Source organism: Oncorhynchus gorbuscha, linkage group LG19 (genome assembly GCF_021184085.1).
Source record: "Oncorhynchus gorbuscha isolate QuinsamMale2020 ecotype Even-year linkage group LG19, OgorEven_v1.0, whole genome shotgun sequence".
Lineage (NCBI taxonomy): Eukaryota > Metazoa > Chordata > Actinopteri > Salmoniformes > Salmonidae > Oncorhynchus > Oncorhynchus gorbuscha.
Window position 1 is genome coordinate 1,056,422 of NC_060191.1, and position 15,137 is coordinate 1,071,558.

The 15,137-nt window shown below is 44.7% G+C and overlaps 1 protein-coding gene across 3 annotated transcripts; it reads right to left on the minus strand.

Moving 5' to 3' along the window:
- Positions 1–3,034: 3,034 nt before the first annotated feature.
- On the minus strand, positions 3,035–14,142 carry abhd5a (abhydrolase domain containing 5a). 3 transcript variants are annotated; one of them, XM_046315262.1, is made up of 10 exons: positions 13,799–14,142; positions 9,831–9,929; positions 9,388–9,485; positions 9,129–9,298; positions 8,707–8,909; positions 4,901–5,055; positions 4,634–4,745; positions 4,046–4,232; positions 3,768–3,836; positions 3,035–3,592 (listed from the first exon to the last, which is right to left on the minus strand). In XM_046315262.1, the coding sequence occupies exons 1-10, from the start codon at positions 13,864–13,866 to the stop codon at positions 3,494–3,496; spliced, it is 1,260 nt and encodes a 419-aa protein (XP_046171218.1). In that variant the 5' UTR covers positions 13,867–14,142; the 3' UTR covers positions 3,035–3,493. The 3 variants fall into 3 exon arrangements, with proteins under 3 accessions (XP_046171218.1, XP_046171219.1, XP_046171220.1); XM_046315263.1 differs by lacking the exon at positions 9,831–9,929 and having other exon boundaries at positions 13,799–14,135; XM_046315264.1 differs by lacking the exons at positions 9,831–9,929; positions 13,799–14,142 and adding an exon at positions 13,202–13,332.
- Between the last annotated feature and the right edge of the window lie 995 nt (positions 14,143–15,137).

The following is a 15,137-nucleotide window of genomic DNA, read 5'->3' on the forward strand; positions in this document are numbered from 1 at the left end:
AATCTAAATATGTTTTATATTTACGATTCTTCTAATAGCCACCCTTTACCTTGATGACAGCTTTGCACACTTGGCATTCTCTCAACCAGCTTCATGAGGTAGTTACTTGGAATGCATTTCTATTAACAGGTGTACCTTGTTAAAAGTTACTTTGTGGAATTTCTTTCCATCTTAATGCGTTTGAGCCAATCAGTGTGTGTTGTGACAAGGTAGGAGTGTATACAGAAGATAGCGCTATTCGGTAAAAGACCAGGTCCATATTATGGCAAGAACAGCTCAAATAAGCAAAGAGAATGATTCTATTGTCACATACAGGTGCAGTGAAATGTGTTGATTTGCAGGATCAACCATAGTAGTACAATGCCCCTGGAGCAAATTAGGGTTAAGTGCCTTGCTCAAGGGCACGTCAACTGATTTTTCACCTTATAAGCGCGGGCATTCGAACCAGCGACCTTTCGGTTACTGACCCAACACTAACCGCTAGGCGTGCCGCCCTACACCCACCCTGTATACATTACTGTAAGTGCACACTGAATCACTCTGCATCTTAGCTTTCACCTAAGGAAGTACAGTATCCTATACCATCGGCTCTTTCCTTAGAAGTCTGTACTATTTCCATACGAGTTTGCACATTTTCATACAGCATTCATGGACAATTGATCCGGGGCTGAACCAATAAGGACAGGATGTCGTTGATATAGATATCACTGTTAACATTGGAAACGTCTTTGTCCGGACACATTTTCAGCACCACATTCTACCCTCCCTCAGAGCTTCTGCCTCTCCCTTGTCCTAATTCCCCCTCACTGTAAGCAAGTTAGCGTTGTCGTCATGAATCTTCTTCTGGAGGCAGCTCTTAAGCATACTACTAACCTGAAATGAAGCCCAGATAGCTCATTTTTGTTTTCATACATTTTAACAATATTGCCAATTTTGACTTTGCAGCTGGCCCATCAAGGAAATCTTTCAGTTGGGCCTCCAGGACAAGACTCATCCCAATAAACATCCACCTGCTCACTGTAATGGAGCAGGTTACAATGCAACGCTGCAGCCTTTTCTTCTTTAGCCTATGGCAGCCATATATAGACCCTAATGCAGAAAAATAACATTATTCCTTTTACACAGCCTATTGATATTTTAAGTGGTCATAGGATGAGAAGCAGAACTGAATGATGTAACATTGACATTGATGAGTCGCTAACTGCACTTCAGCAAGGCAGGCTCCCTCCATTCCCTTCCTGATCTGAGTGACGTTTCCCTCTAGTGGTCATGTACTGAAATACAAGGCCTGCCCTCATCACAGATACGAACCATTACTCTTACTAACCGACAGTTGGCAGCTCTGACATGTCAACGGGGTTGGAGGAAATACTGATAAATGTTCACCTTTGCTTTACTCCATTTTAGAGCACAATAACAAATAACCCAGACTGGTGTAAAGTCTACCCCTGAACGTCATACTGATGTCCATGTTGAAGTTTTGTACGTTTATGGGTACTAAAAAGCTCCCATGTTCTTCCTCTGGAGCTCTGACGACCACATTTCACACAGTGGGGATCATCTCTCTCAAAGGAAGGAAAGCGGTTGAGATTAGCTCTCCTCTTTGAACAGAAATCAGTGTGGATAAAAAAATGCTTGATAAAGTCACCGTGACAACAAGTTATTTTACTGCAGTAATTTTGAAGTGTAACTGCAGTTATAGTGCACTCTGACTGCAGTACACTTCAGTTATTTTGCAATTATTGCAGTTACTCCCCTTTTACTGCAGTTACTCCCCTTTGACTGCCATTTTTTTTTGTAAAGGTGATTTTCAGACAGAATGCCTATGAGAGTTGTAGTGTTTAAGACTGAAATATTGTTGATCTTCACAACACAAGTCTAAATATACATGTGTCACAACAAAGGCCACCAAAATCATAATATAATCTTTATTATTTACAGGTATTTTACAATACATGAATAGAGAAGCACCACGTTAATTGACTTGTGATTGGAGACTTACAATGATATACAGGACAACAATACAAAGGCATCCACATGTTCAGGAGTTAATCAAACCTTATCCTTGGGCTCAGCACATCTAGTAAACGGGGCTTTAGATTTTTTTTTAAAGGTTGCACCGGGTAAAGTGGCTGTAAAAGTATAAGTAACCCACCCAATCTGCAACTTCACACAGAGATATTAGCTGCTGTCACCTATATGAAATAAGAGGACAGACTGCTATAGCTATGCTAACTGATCTTAGACCTAGATACTGTGCTTTTCCAGACACTCTGGACAGGTGCCTAATAATACTATCAAATACTGTTGCAATGAATGAATGGGATTTATTGAGGCCGAACCTTCTTTCCCCACAATGGCAGCTGAGAAGAATGGAGTAGTTATCTTCAATTACTAGATTCTGATGCTTTGTTTTCCTTCACCTGCACACACTAGCTATTAATAAGTGGATTATTTTAACACTAGACCACAACAAGAGCCAAAACACTATGAATGAGAACATAATTAGAACATCTTGAAATGAAAACGACCACTTGCAAAAGGACCCATAAAAAGACAAGACCAAAAAGCAGCAGCAATGACTGTAGTCCCTGGTCACATACTAGGTCATTAACAAGGCACTTCGGTTGTCATGGGGAAATATTTATTTAACCTTGATTTAACTAGGCAAGTCAGTTAAGAAGAAATTCTTATTTGCAATGACGGTCTACCCCGGACCAACCCTAACGACGCTGGGCCAATTGTGCGCCGCCCTATGGGACTGCCAATGACGGCCTACCCCGGACCAACCCTAACGACGCTGGGCCAATTGTGCGCCGCCCTATGGGACTGCCAATGACGGCCTACCCCGGCCCAACCCTAACGACGCTGGGCCAATTGTGCGCCGCCCTATGGGACTGCCAATGACGGCCTACCCCGGCCCAACCCTAACGACGCTGGGCCAATTGTGCGCCGCCCTATGGGACTGCCAATGACAGCCAAACCCTAACGACGCCGGGCCAAATTGTGCGCCGCCCTATGGGACTGCCAATGACGGCCTACCCCGGCCAAACCCTAACGACGCCGGGCCAAATTGTGCGCCGCCCTATGGGACTGACAATGACGGCTGGTTGTGATACAGCCTGGAACTGAGAGGAAGCACTGAGATGAAGTGCCTTAGACCGCTGTGCCACTCAGGAGCCCATCAGCAAAACCAGAGGTCTAGAAGTTCAACAATCATATGTATTTAAATCAAAACTCTATGGTCCGTGGTCATATCTACATGAGCTGTTATGACGCAAATGAAACATTTCTAAATAATCTCACAAAGGATCTTTGACAGAATGAGAATAATCCACAAGTGGTCAAATTGTAGTCTGTATCGTTCTGAGAATCACATTTCTTAAAACAGCAGATTAAAAGCTGACACACTCATCACAAAATGACCAAAATCCCGACAAGCAGTAACAACTATGAGCCATTTTCTTTAGTCAGTAGAATGAATACAAAAGTGTCAAACCAAACAATCCAGGAGAATCACCTTTTCAACACGGGGTCCTTCCCTAGTTAGCAGGTCTGCTGTGCTGGTGGTGGTAGGTCTACTACTGAGGACCTAAAGTGAGGATGATCGAGGTAAAATAAAGCCCTATTGAGCCGTTTGCCCAGTCCTCTCTGATCCTCACAGATCACATGCTCACTGACAGGACAAGCTCTGGGCATGACAGGTATAACACGTCACTCTCCGCAGGTTAACTAGTGCCCCCCCCTCAGCCCAGCGCGTCACACACCTGAAGCACTCTGTGGTTGAAGTCCTCTGGCTGGTCAGCATAGACGTAGTGGCCCGCCCCTCTGATAGCCTGAGAGAGAGGAGGAATAGAAATATGAGATCAGATACACATTCTGGAAAATCATATTCATCTAGAATTTAACACTTCAATTCACTTTTGTTCCTGCCACCTGCTGAATAAATGGGAATATAAAAGCTGAGCCAGCTGTCTCACGCATTACTAGACAACCACACACAGACAGCATCTTAAGTGTTCAGCTTAAAGGAATTCAAACGTACTATGATCTCCACATGAGAGTTTGGCCTCATTCCTTTGATAGCGTTGCCCGAGTTACCGTCGATGCTGGAGCGTGACCCATATATCACAGTAATAGGGATGTCAGCATGGAGCAGGCCAATCCTCTGCAGCATAGGCCTCTTGGCCCACCCGTATGGTATGGTCATGTTCTTGAAGGCTGTCTCACCACTGCAACAGAGTAAACAAACATGAATATTACTAAAGAGGGAGAAGTACAGCAGTAAGGTATACTATAGTCTGATCTTCTCAGAATAATCCTTAATAAGCAGCTACTTTGAACTCACCACTACAACAGAGTAAAACTAACATTATCACTGAAATAAGGGTGTGAGAAATGAAAATCACAGCCTATATTACAAAAGCATTTCAGTATTGAAGTGCTTCCTGTACATATAGTCATATTAATCTTAATCATAACATCTTCATTATGGTCTAAGAGGAAAACATTGGAATTGAACTGTATTGAAACTCACTCAGACTGAGAGTGTAAATACAGGCCCAGAGTAAGTGGGGATAAAAATCCAGTGAACTCAAACAGGAACTAAATAGAGAGAGAGAGACGGACTAACCTGGGAGTCTGGACGTTCAGGTGATAGATATACTCTGTGACCGTGTCATCGTTGAACATGGACAAGTATTTCTTCTTGAAGTCTGGTCTTAGAGTTGAAACAAGTGTGGGACCTTGAAGAACAAAGGAGGTGGGTTTGAATGCTGGTAAAAACTCCATCCCATAAACAATGCAGTCATCCAGTCAGACAGGTATGTAATTGAAATGTAATTTACAGTAGTATTTCTATGTCTGTCATCCATCTAGTCAGACAGGCTGCCAGTCTTACCCAGTGGCCCCACCAGACGTAGCCCTGCTAGGGGGTTGAACGGGCTCAACATGGCTCCCAGGGCTTTGATCCACACGGGGATGGGCCTGTCCTGGTCTTCTGTGTCTGGACGCTCAGGTAAGCCCCACGGCTCAACTAGCACCATGTGCTTTACCCTACAGGACAGTGAAGAGGAAAGGTCAGTCCCAAAGCTCAACCAGCACCATGTGCTTTACCCTACAGGACAGTGAAGAGGAAAGGTCAGCCCCACGGCTCAACCAGCAGCATGTGTTTTACCCTACAGGACAGTGAAGAGGAAAGGTCAGCCCCACGGCTCAACCAGCAGCATGTGCTTTACCCTACAGGACAGTGACGAGGAAAGGTCAGCCCCACAGCTCAACCAGCAGCATGTGCTTTACCCTACAGGACAGTGAAGAGGAAAGGTCAGCCCCACGGCTCAACCAGCAGCATGTGTTTTACCCTACAGGACAGTGAAGAGGAAAGGTCAGCCCCACAGCTCAACCAGCAGCATGTGTTTTACCCTACAGGACAGTGAAGAGGAAAGGTCAGCCCCACGGCTCAACCAGCAGCATGTGCTTTACCCTACAGGACAGTGACGAGGAAAGGTCAGCCCCACAGCTCAACCAGCAGCATGTGCTTTACCCTACAGGACAGTGAAGAGGAAAGGTCAGCCCCACGGCTCAACCAGCACCATGTGCTTTACCCTACAGGACAGTGAAGAGGAAAGGTCAGCCCCACGGCTCAACCAGCACCATGTGTTTTACCCTACAGGACAGTGAAGAGGAAAGGTCAGCCCCACGGCTCAACTAGCACCATGTGCTTTACCCTACAGGACAGTGAAGAGGAAAGGTCAGCCCCACGGCTCAACTAGCACCATGTGCTTTACCCACAGGACAGTGAAGCGGAAAGGTCAGCCCCACGGCTCAACCAGCAGCATGTGTTGCACCCTACAGGACAGTGAAGAGGAAAGGTCAGCCCCACGGCTCAACCAGCACCATGTGCTTTACCCTACAGGACAGTGAAGAGGAAAGGTCAGCCCCACGGCTCAACTAGCACCATGTGCTTTACCCACAGGACAGTGAAGAGGAAAGGTCAGCCCCACGGCTCAACCAGCACCATGTGCTTTACCCTACAGGACAGTGAAGAGGAAAGATCAGCCCCACGGCTCAACCAGAACCATGTGTTGCACCCTACAGGACAGTGAAGAGGAAAGGTCAGCTCCATGGCTCAACCAGCACCATGTGTTGCACCCTACAGGACAGTGAAGAGGAAAGGTCAGCCCCACGACTCAACCAGCACCATGTGCTTTACACTACAGGACAGTGAAGAGGAAAGGTCAGCCCCACAACTCAACCAGGTTATGTGCTTTACACTACAGGACAGTGAAGAGGAAAGGTCAGCCCCACGGCTCAACCAGCAGCATGTGTTGCACCCTACAGGACAGTGAAGAGGAAAGGTCAGCCCCACAACTCAACCAGGTTATGTGCTTTACACTACAGGACAGTGAAGAGGAAATACCATACTCCATCAACACAAATCTGAAATAACTGAAACGCCTCTATGGTGGTGAACAAAATAAGTTGAGGTCGTATTGAAAGATCTGGAAAGGAAATAATCTAAACCACTAGGGCACAGTTTATTAAGTGATCTGTCCATCGGTGAACTGAACAGGGGAAATAAAGGCGGCATTTAGACAGGCAGACCAATTCTGATATTTTTTCCCCTAATTGGTCTTTTGACCAATCAGATCAGCTCTAGCCAAAGTGCCCCAGTCAGATTAAGAGCATTTTGTCCTTAATTCAGAGCCAATTAGGATACTCAGGATGTGGCTGGCTGGCTGCTTGAATACTAGAGAAGAACAGGATGTGGCTGGCTGCTTGAATACTAGAGAAGAACAGGATGTGGCTGGCTGCTTGAATACTAGAGAAGAACAGGATGTGGCTGGCTGCTTTAATACTAGAGAAGAACAGGATGTGGCTGGCTGCTTGGATACTAGAGAAGGACAGGATGTGGCTGGCTGCTTGAATACTAGTAGGACAGGATGTGGCTGGCTGCTTTAATACTAGAGAAGGACAGGATGTGGCTGGCTGGCTGCTTGAATACTAGAGAAGGACAGGATGTGGCTGGCTGGCTGGCTGCTTGAATACTAGAATGACAGGATGTGGCTGGCTGGCTGCTTGAATACTAGAATGACAGGATGTGGCTGGCTGGCTGCTTGAATACTAGAGAAGGACAGGATGTGGCTGGCTGCTTGAATACTAGAAGGGCAGGATGTGGATGTCTGCTTGAATACTAGAAGTGCAGGATGTGGCTGGCTGCTTGAATACTAGAAGGGCAGGATGTGGCTGGCTGCTTTAATACTAGAGAAGGACAGGATGTGGCTGGCTGGCTGGCTGCTTGAATACTAGAAGGACAGGATGTGGCTGGCTGGCTGGCTGCTTGAATACTAGAAGGACAGGATGTGGCTGGCTGACTGGCTGCTTGAATACTAGAAGGACAGGATGTGGCTGGCTGGCTGGCTGCTTGAATACTAGAAGGACAGGATGTGGCTGGCTGGCTGGCTGCTTGAATACTAGAAGGACAGGATGTGGCTGGCTGGCTGATTGAATACTAGAAGGACAGGATGTGGCTGGCTGGCTGATTGAATACTAGAGAAGGACAGGATGTGGCTGGCTGCTTGAATACTAGAAGGGCAGGATGTGGCTGGCTGCTTGAATACTAGAAGGGCAGGATGTGGCTGGCTGGCTGCCTGAATACTAGAAGGTCAGGATGTGGCTGGCTGGCTGCCTGAATACTAGAAGGACAGGATGTGGCTGGCTGGCTGCCTGAATACTAGAAGGACAGGATGTGGCTGGCTGGCTGCCTGAATACTAGAAGGTCAGGATATGGCTGGCTGCTTGAATACTAGAAGGACAGGATGTGGCTGGCTGGCTGCTTGAATACTAGAAGGGCAGGATGTGGCTGGCTGGCTGGCTGCTTGAATACTAGAAGGACAGGATGTGGCTGGCTGGCTGCTTGAATACTAGAAGGACAGGATGTGGCTGGCTGGCTGGCTGCTTGAATACTAGAAGGACAGGATGTGGCTGGCTGGCTGCTTGAATACTAGAAGGACAGGATGTGGCTGGCTGGCTGCTTGAATACTAGAAGGACAGGATGTGGCTGGCTGGCTGCTTGAATACTAGAAGGACAGGATGTGGCTGGCTGGCTGCTTGAATACTAGAAGGACAGGATGTGGCTGGCTGGCTGCTTGAATACTAGAAGGACAGGATGTGGCTGGCTGGCTGCTTGAATACTAGAAGGACAGGATGTGGCTGGCTGGCTGCTTGAATACTAGAAGGACAGGATGTGGCTGGCTGGCTGCTTGAATACTAGAAGCACAGGATGTGGCTGGCTGGCTGCTTGAATACTAGAAGGACAGGATGTGGCTGGCTGGCTGCTTTGAGCTGTTCTGATCTGAGTGTGATGAGGTTTTGGAGACATTTATAATGAGTTAGGTACCTGCTGAAATCTTAGCAACACAGTGAGAGAAGATGATTCAGTTGAGATACAGCACAGAGGGGACACTTTTTAAGGACATTCATGTTGTTATCAGAGGTTAGCACCTGCATACCAACATCCCGTGAGGTCTGGGGTGTACAGTATTAGTCAAGCATAGGAGGGTGAACCAAGGACTGGCTAAATACATGTAGTATTCTATCTTTAACCAAGGAGGTGGCTAAATACTAAGGAATAAAACAACCATTCATATTGAAACCTGTCTATGGTTCTGAACTGGGGAAAGTTGAGTGGTGTCAGGTGATACTTGCCTGGTGGGATACTTGAGCGAATAAGCAGCTGCCAAATAACCTCCAAAGTTATGTCCCAGCATGACCATGGCTTCCAGGCCGACTTTAGCCCTCCACTGCTCGATGGAGTCCACAAACTGGGCCTCAGCCTCCTTGGCGTCGGAGCTGAAGTAGGGCCTGCTGCTCTGGCCGAAGCCCAGCAGGTCAAAGGCATAGACGGGCCTCTATTATTAACAATAATAATAATGAAAAGTCATTTTATTTATAAAGGCACGACACAACATGATAAAACTTACTAAAAATAGAAGTCAGTGTTAAAAAGAAAGCATACACTAGTTTCTATCTAGACTCTGTCGTACTACACCCCTTTACATTGTCTCTCTGAGGAGAACTTCCTCAGGCTTTCCAACGCTACAAGAGAATCCTGTGCTTCAGAAACTAACCTGTTGGGCCAGGGCGTCTAGGTTGAGGGCCCACAGGCCCACCCCTCCACCGAAGCCATGCAGCAGCACCAGGGGAGTCTGGTTCTTCATGTTTCTATTCAATGTGAGGGTCCACAGCATGTTACCATCCGAGATTGGGACATACTGCTGGGACACCTTGCCTGTGATGCCTGGGGATGAGAAGGATCCACACATAATAATCCACAAATTGACCATGGCTGGAAATACAGTGATGGTAAAGGAGAGAGGAATTCCTTACATTGCAGCATCTTCTCCTCTGCAGTCTTGAGCTGGTTCTGGGAGGTGGGGCACCAGGAGGGCAGCCAGCTGGTGATCCATGCCGTGGAAGTCCAGGACCTGCATAGACACAGACACAACTCATCAACCAGCCTAGGCTTTAGCCTATACGGTCTGGGATTACATTGGTAGTCAGGAGTCATGTTGCTGACGGTTGTAATATTTCACAGCAAAAAGGAGACCAGACATTAAATGTACAAAAACAACAACTTGTAAACATGCTTCGGGGATAGGTGGAGATAAAATGACATGCAGGGTTTGTTAACTGATTGAACTGCCAGGGATGTTTCTTCCTGCCTCAAGCACTGCATGCAGCAGGGAGTTAGAGCAGCACTAGCAGCATATGAGTGGGGTGCAGCCGGGGAGGTGGAGTTAGTCTGACAATCACACCGGTAGGTAGGTTACCTCAACGTTCTGTCCAGGACACTCAACAAATTGTAGAAAAGACTATGAATACCAAGAAACATCAGTATTCGCTGAGCCAGTCTGCAGCCAAAAAACAAACTAAAACACAGAGTGGAAAAGGGGATGTTATATGTCAGGGACGACAGAGCCTTATTAATCACATGTGCTTGTGTTAATTGAATGGTGAAATGCAGTTAGTGTTGGGGATGGGATTCGCTGCATTGGACTTAGTTACATCCTAAATTATAAAACAGATAAGGTAAGGTATTGGATAATTGGTTCTTGAAATTGGGTTGCAGTAGTGGAGAAGGTTGTAGTGTACTGGCCTATAAGCTTACAAAAACACTTCAACAAAGCTTTCAAGCCTTCCTAAAACATTTTACTTTAGGCATTGTCAATATGGCATTTCCACAGTAGCTGAATTACACTGTATGCCAATCAAAAAAAATATTGATTTAGAAGTTTAACAAACCAACTCTATGCACAATGACTACTTTGAACAATTTACTGGAAAAACTGTGCAGATGCTAAATTTGGTAACATAATAACAGTAAAATCTCCCTGGGTTTATTTTTTTATTATTATTATTTTTTCACCTTTATTTAACCAGGTTGGCAAGTTGAGAACAAGTTCTCATTTATAATTGCGACCTGGCCAAGATAAAACAAAGCAGTTCAACACATACAACGACACAGAGTTACACATGGATTAAGACAACAATACAGTAGAAACAAGTCTATATACGATGTGAGCAAATGAGGTGAGATAAGGGAGGTAAAGGCAAAAAAAGGCCATGGTGGCAAAGTAAAATACAATATAGCAAGTAAAACACTGGAATGGTAGATTTGCAGTGGAAGAATGTGCAAAGTAGAAATACAAATAATGGGGTGCAAAGGAGCAAAATAAATAAATAAATAAATAAATAATATAAAATAAATTATGTAGGGAAAGAGGTAGTTGTTTGGGCTAAATTATAGGTGGGCTATGTACAGGTGCAGTAATCTGTGAGCTGCTCTAACAGCTGGTGCTTAAAGCTAATGAGGGAGATAAGTGTTTCCAGTTTCAGAGATTTTTGTAGTTCGTTCCAGTCATTGGCAGCAGAGAACTAGAAGGAGAAGCGGCCAAAGGAAGAATTGGTTTTGGGGGTGACCAGAGAGATATACCTGCTGGAGTGCGTGCTACAGGTGGGTGATGCTATGGTGACCAGCGAGCTGAGATAAGGGGGACTTTACCTAGCAGGGTCTTGTAGATGACATGGAGCCAGTGGGTTTGGTGACGAGTATGACGCGAGGGCCAGTCAACGAGAGCGATTATTCTGATATTCTGTTACCAAACTTTGTATCTGCACAGTTCTTACTGTATATTTTCTGTGGAAATGGTTAAGTCCTTTTGCATAGAGTTATACGGTTTGTTAAACTTTGAAATCAATGTTTTTTTGTTTGGTATACATTTTAAAGTGAAAATTCTGAGTCTGGGCATAATTCCATGACCATAGAATTTCTTAGGATAATTCCATCACCGTGGAATTGTCCTAAATTAAGATCAGAAAATAGAAACACAGACATTTAAAAGGGCCTATAAGTAGTCTATGTACATGTAAACACACACCTGAAACATCTGTAGATATGACAGTCAAAGACACCCTCCACTCTGCCCCCCCAAACCCTCACTAACACCATTAAAATGTATCTGTATCATGCTGAAACATTCCACCCTTAGGATTGTTCAACATGTCAACAACCATTTCAACAGTAACATCTGTTACCCCCAATATCTCTTTTGCCTTCTCCACAATAACCTTCTGCTTTTCACAACCCGAGTCGCATTAATAACCTTACCAATAAAAGCTATGAGGTCAACTTTATTCATTATCAAAGTGTCCTTTGACACCACGCACAAATGAACACAAGATTTCTTTACAGGCCTCCAAACCATCAGAAGCACCAGCCATGACAGTAGGTCCACCTACTACAGGTACATCCATGTAAGCTCCATCAGTCCGCTCTGTAGTTCTACCAATCAGTTTCACGGCTTCTGCATACGATTCATCACGACTGTTCCTATATCTCCGAGCCTCTCTCTGCATACGATACATCACGACTGATCCTATATCTCCAAGCCTCTCTGTATACGATACATCACGACTGTTCCTATATCTCCAAGCCTCTCTCTGCATACGATACATCACGACTGATCCTATATCTCCAAGCCTCTCTGTATACGATACATCAGGACTGATCCTATATCTCCAAGCCTCTCTCTGCATACGATACATCAGGACTGTTCCTATATCTCCGAGCCTCTCTCTGCATACGATACATCACGACTGATCCTATATCTCCAAGCCTCTCTGTATACGATACATCAGGACTGATCCTATATCTCCAAGCCTCTCTCTGCATACGATACATCACGACTGTTCCTATATCTCCGAGCCTCTCTCTGCATACGATACATCACGACTGATCCTATATCTCCAAGCCTCTCTCTGCATACGATACATCACGACTGATCCTATATCTCCGAGCCTCTCTCTGCATACGATACATCACGACTGATCCTATATCTCCGAGCCTCTCTCTGCATACGATACATCACGACTGATCCTATATCTCCGAGCCTCTCTCTGCATACGATACATCACGACTGATCCTATATCTCCGAGCCTCTCTCTGCATACGATACATCACGACTGATCCTATATCTCCGAGCCTCTCTCTGTACTTGGCATCCACCAAATGCTACTGTATTCTCCCCCACAATCACAGCACTTAACCTTCACATTGCTCCCACATTCACCGTAACCACTTGTCCCTCCTCACTTGGCACATCGTTTCTTTCCTTTACACTGAGCCACTACATTCTTTGGCGTTTAAAACATTGCAGTGCATATGGGACACATTCTCTAACATTGAAACTAAGGAATCGGATCTGTACTTTTCTCAGCAAGACTTGATCAAACCTCACCACCACTGATAAGCTTTCACTTGTTTGACCCTCTTTCCTAACAATCAACCTTTTGGCCTCAATTACTCTGCCTCCTGTCACATTGTCTTTAATATCATTTATGGACATCGATACTGGGACCACAGTGATGACTTCCCTCAATCTAGCATAAGAACCAGGGACATGGCTTTTAATCTTCTTCCCATTAACGTTAGGCTTTTCCATTTTCAGAATAGTCTCTTGCTGAGCCTGGCTACCACACTTATTAACAATCTACCATTTCCAATGAATCGAGCTAATTTAACTTCACCTACCTTTTTCTCTACGGCATGAGTTAGTCAGATAGGGTGCAAGTGAGGCCCCGTGGTCTCATCAAACACTATAACCGCTTTCCACTCCAACACATCACTACTCTTACTTCATACCTTGGCCCTCTTCATGCTTTCTTCACTAGACGCTTCACTGCTTTCTGTATCATGATCTCTCTTCTTCCTATGTCTTTCCACTACCGACCATTCCCGTCATCCTCCCGCACCATACAGTCAGAACTGACACCCATATTGTTCGCATTCCAACACAGCTGTTCATTTCAAGCTTTAAACCGCTCCGTCGATTTCATGACTTTTTAACGCGGACCAATGCCGCTTTCACGTGCTAGTCGGAACTAGGAACATCGGAAATGTCCGACTTTCTGACTTGTTGTTGTCAATCACCTACCGCGTTCAACTAATTAGCAAGTCGAAATGTCCGAGTTTCCTAGCTCCGACAAGCACCTGAACCCGGCATAAACTATAAACATGCAACATGGTTGCCACGAGTGTGTTAAGTCAACTGAAAATTAACTTCAGTCTACAGGTACTTGACGACAAACAAGAACAATCAACATGCTAGGACTAGCTAATAACAAGACACACAAGGAAAACTAATTGTATCATGATTAACTTTTTGTTGGTCGCTTTTATCAATATTGTTATATTTAAAAGAGCGGTTCTAAGTTTGTTTATAATTTAAAAAACACTCACCCTCTCTCAGTAGTCACGGCTTGGTCAGCCATTCTCCACACAGCCAAATCACATGATCCACAAAACATGACATCACCTGGCGTGTATTCATTTGGAGGTTTCAGTTGCAAAACTTTTGCAATGGAAACTCTTTACCATACTTAAGGATCTAAACGGAAGCAAACCAAAGAGTGTCTATTGTATTGATACGATAACAATCAAAACACATGTCCTCAAACATGCTCTAACAATCAAAACACATGTCCTCAAACATGCTCTAACAATCAAAACACATGTCCTCAAACATGCTCTAACAATCAAAACACATGTCCTCAAACATGCTCTAACAATCAAAACACATGTCCTCAAACATGCTCTAACAATCAAAACACATGTCCTCGAATATGGAAGGCAGGCAGGAGGTGAGATCAGGTGGGACCATAAAAAAACGTTATTTAACTAGACAAGTCAATTAAGAATAGATTCTTATTTACAATGACGGCCTCCCCCGGCCAAACCCTAACCCAGCCGGACGATGCTGAGCCAATTCTGTGCCGCCCTATGGGACTCCCAATCGCGGCCGGTTGTGATACAGCCTGGAAACAAACCAGGGTCTGTAGTGACGCCTCTAGCACAGATGCAGTGCCTTAGACCGCTGTGCCACTCAGGATCCCATTCTAGCCAATGAGAGGGCAGATACGTGTGTGAACAACTGTGCCATTATAACGTCTGTGACAGTTTGGGCAGTCCCATTAAAGCTATCTCCATTTTAAAGTAGTCCATTGTTTTCTTCATTGGCTCATAGGAATCCCCATCCAGTTGAAAACGTATAAATGGTGAAAGCCCTCAATGGCAATGTCTATGACAAATTGGATAATATCCATGATGAGTCCTCTATCAATTTAAATTCAAATGGCTTTATTGGCATGGGAAACATATGTTTACATTGCCAAAGCAAGTAAAATAGATAACAAACAAAAGTTAAATAAACAATCAGAAATTAAAAGTAAACATTACACTGACAACATATTATGGCTATATACTGTGTTCTAATGATGTGCAAATAGTTAATGTACAAAAGGGAAAATAAATAAACATAAATATGGGTTGTATTTACAATGGTGTTTGTTCTTCACTGTTTGCCTTTTTCTTATGGCAACAGGTCACATCTTGCTGCTGTGATGGTACACTGTGGTATTTCACCTAATAGATATGGGAGTTTATCAAAATTAGATTTGTTTTTAAATTCGTTGTGGGTCTGTGTAATCTGAGGGAAATATGTCTCTCTAATATGGTCATACATTTGGCAGGAGGTTAGGAAGTGCAGCTCAGTTGCCACCTCATTTTGTGGGCAGTGTGC

Excerpts from the sequence above, each read along its gene's own strand:
- abhd5a (XM_046315262.1), bottom strand. The coding sequence starts at position 13,866 with ATGTTTTGTGGATCATGTGATTTGGCTGTGTGGAGAATGGCTGACCAA. Across the intron at positions 9,486-9,830 it reads GTCCTGGACAGAACGTTGAG|GTCCTGGACTTCCACGGCAT; the intron begins GTAACCTACCTA and ends GTGTCTATGCAG. Across the intron at positions 9,299-9,387 it reads AGAGGAGAAGATGCTGCAAT|GCATCACAGGCAAGGTGTCC; the intron begins GTAAGGAATTCC and ends TCTCATCCCCAG.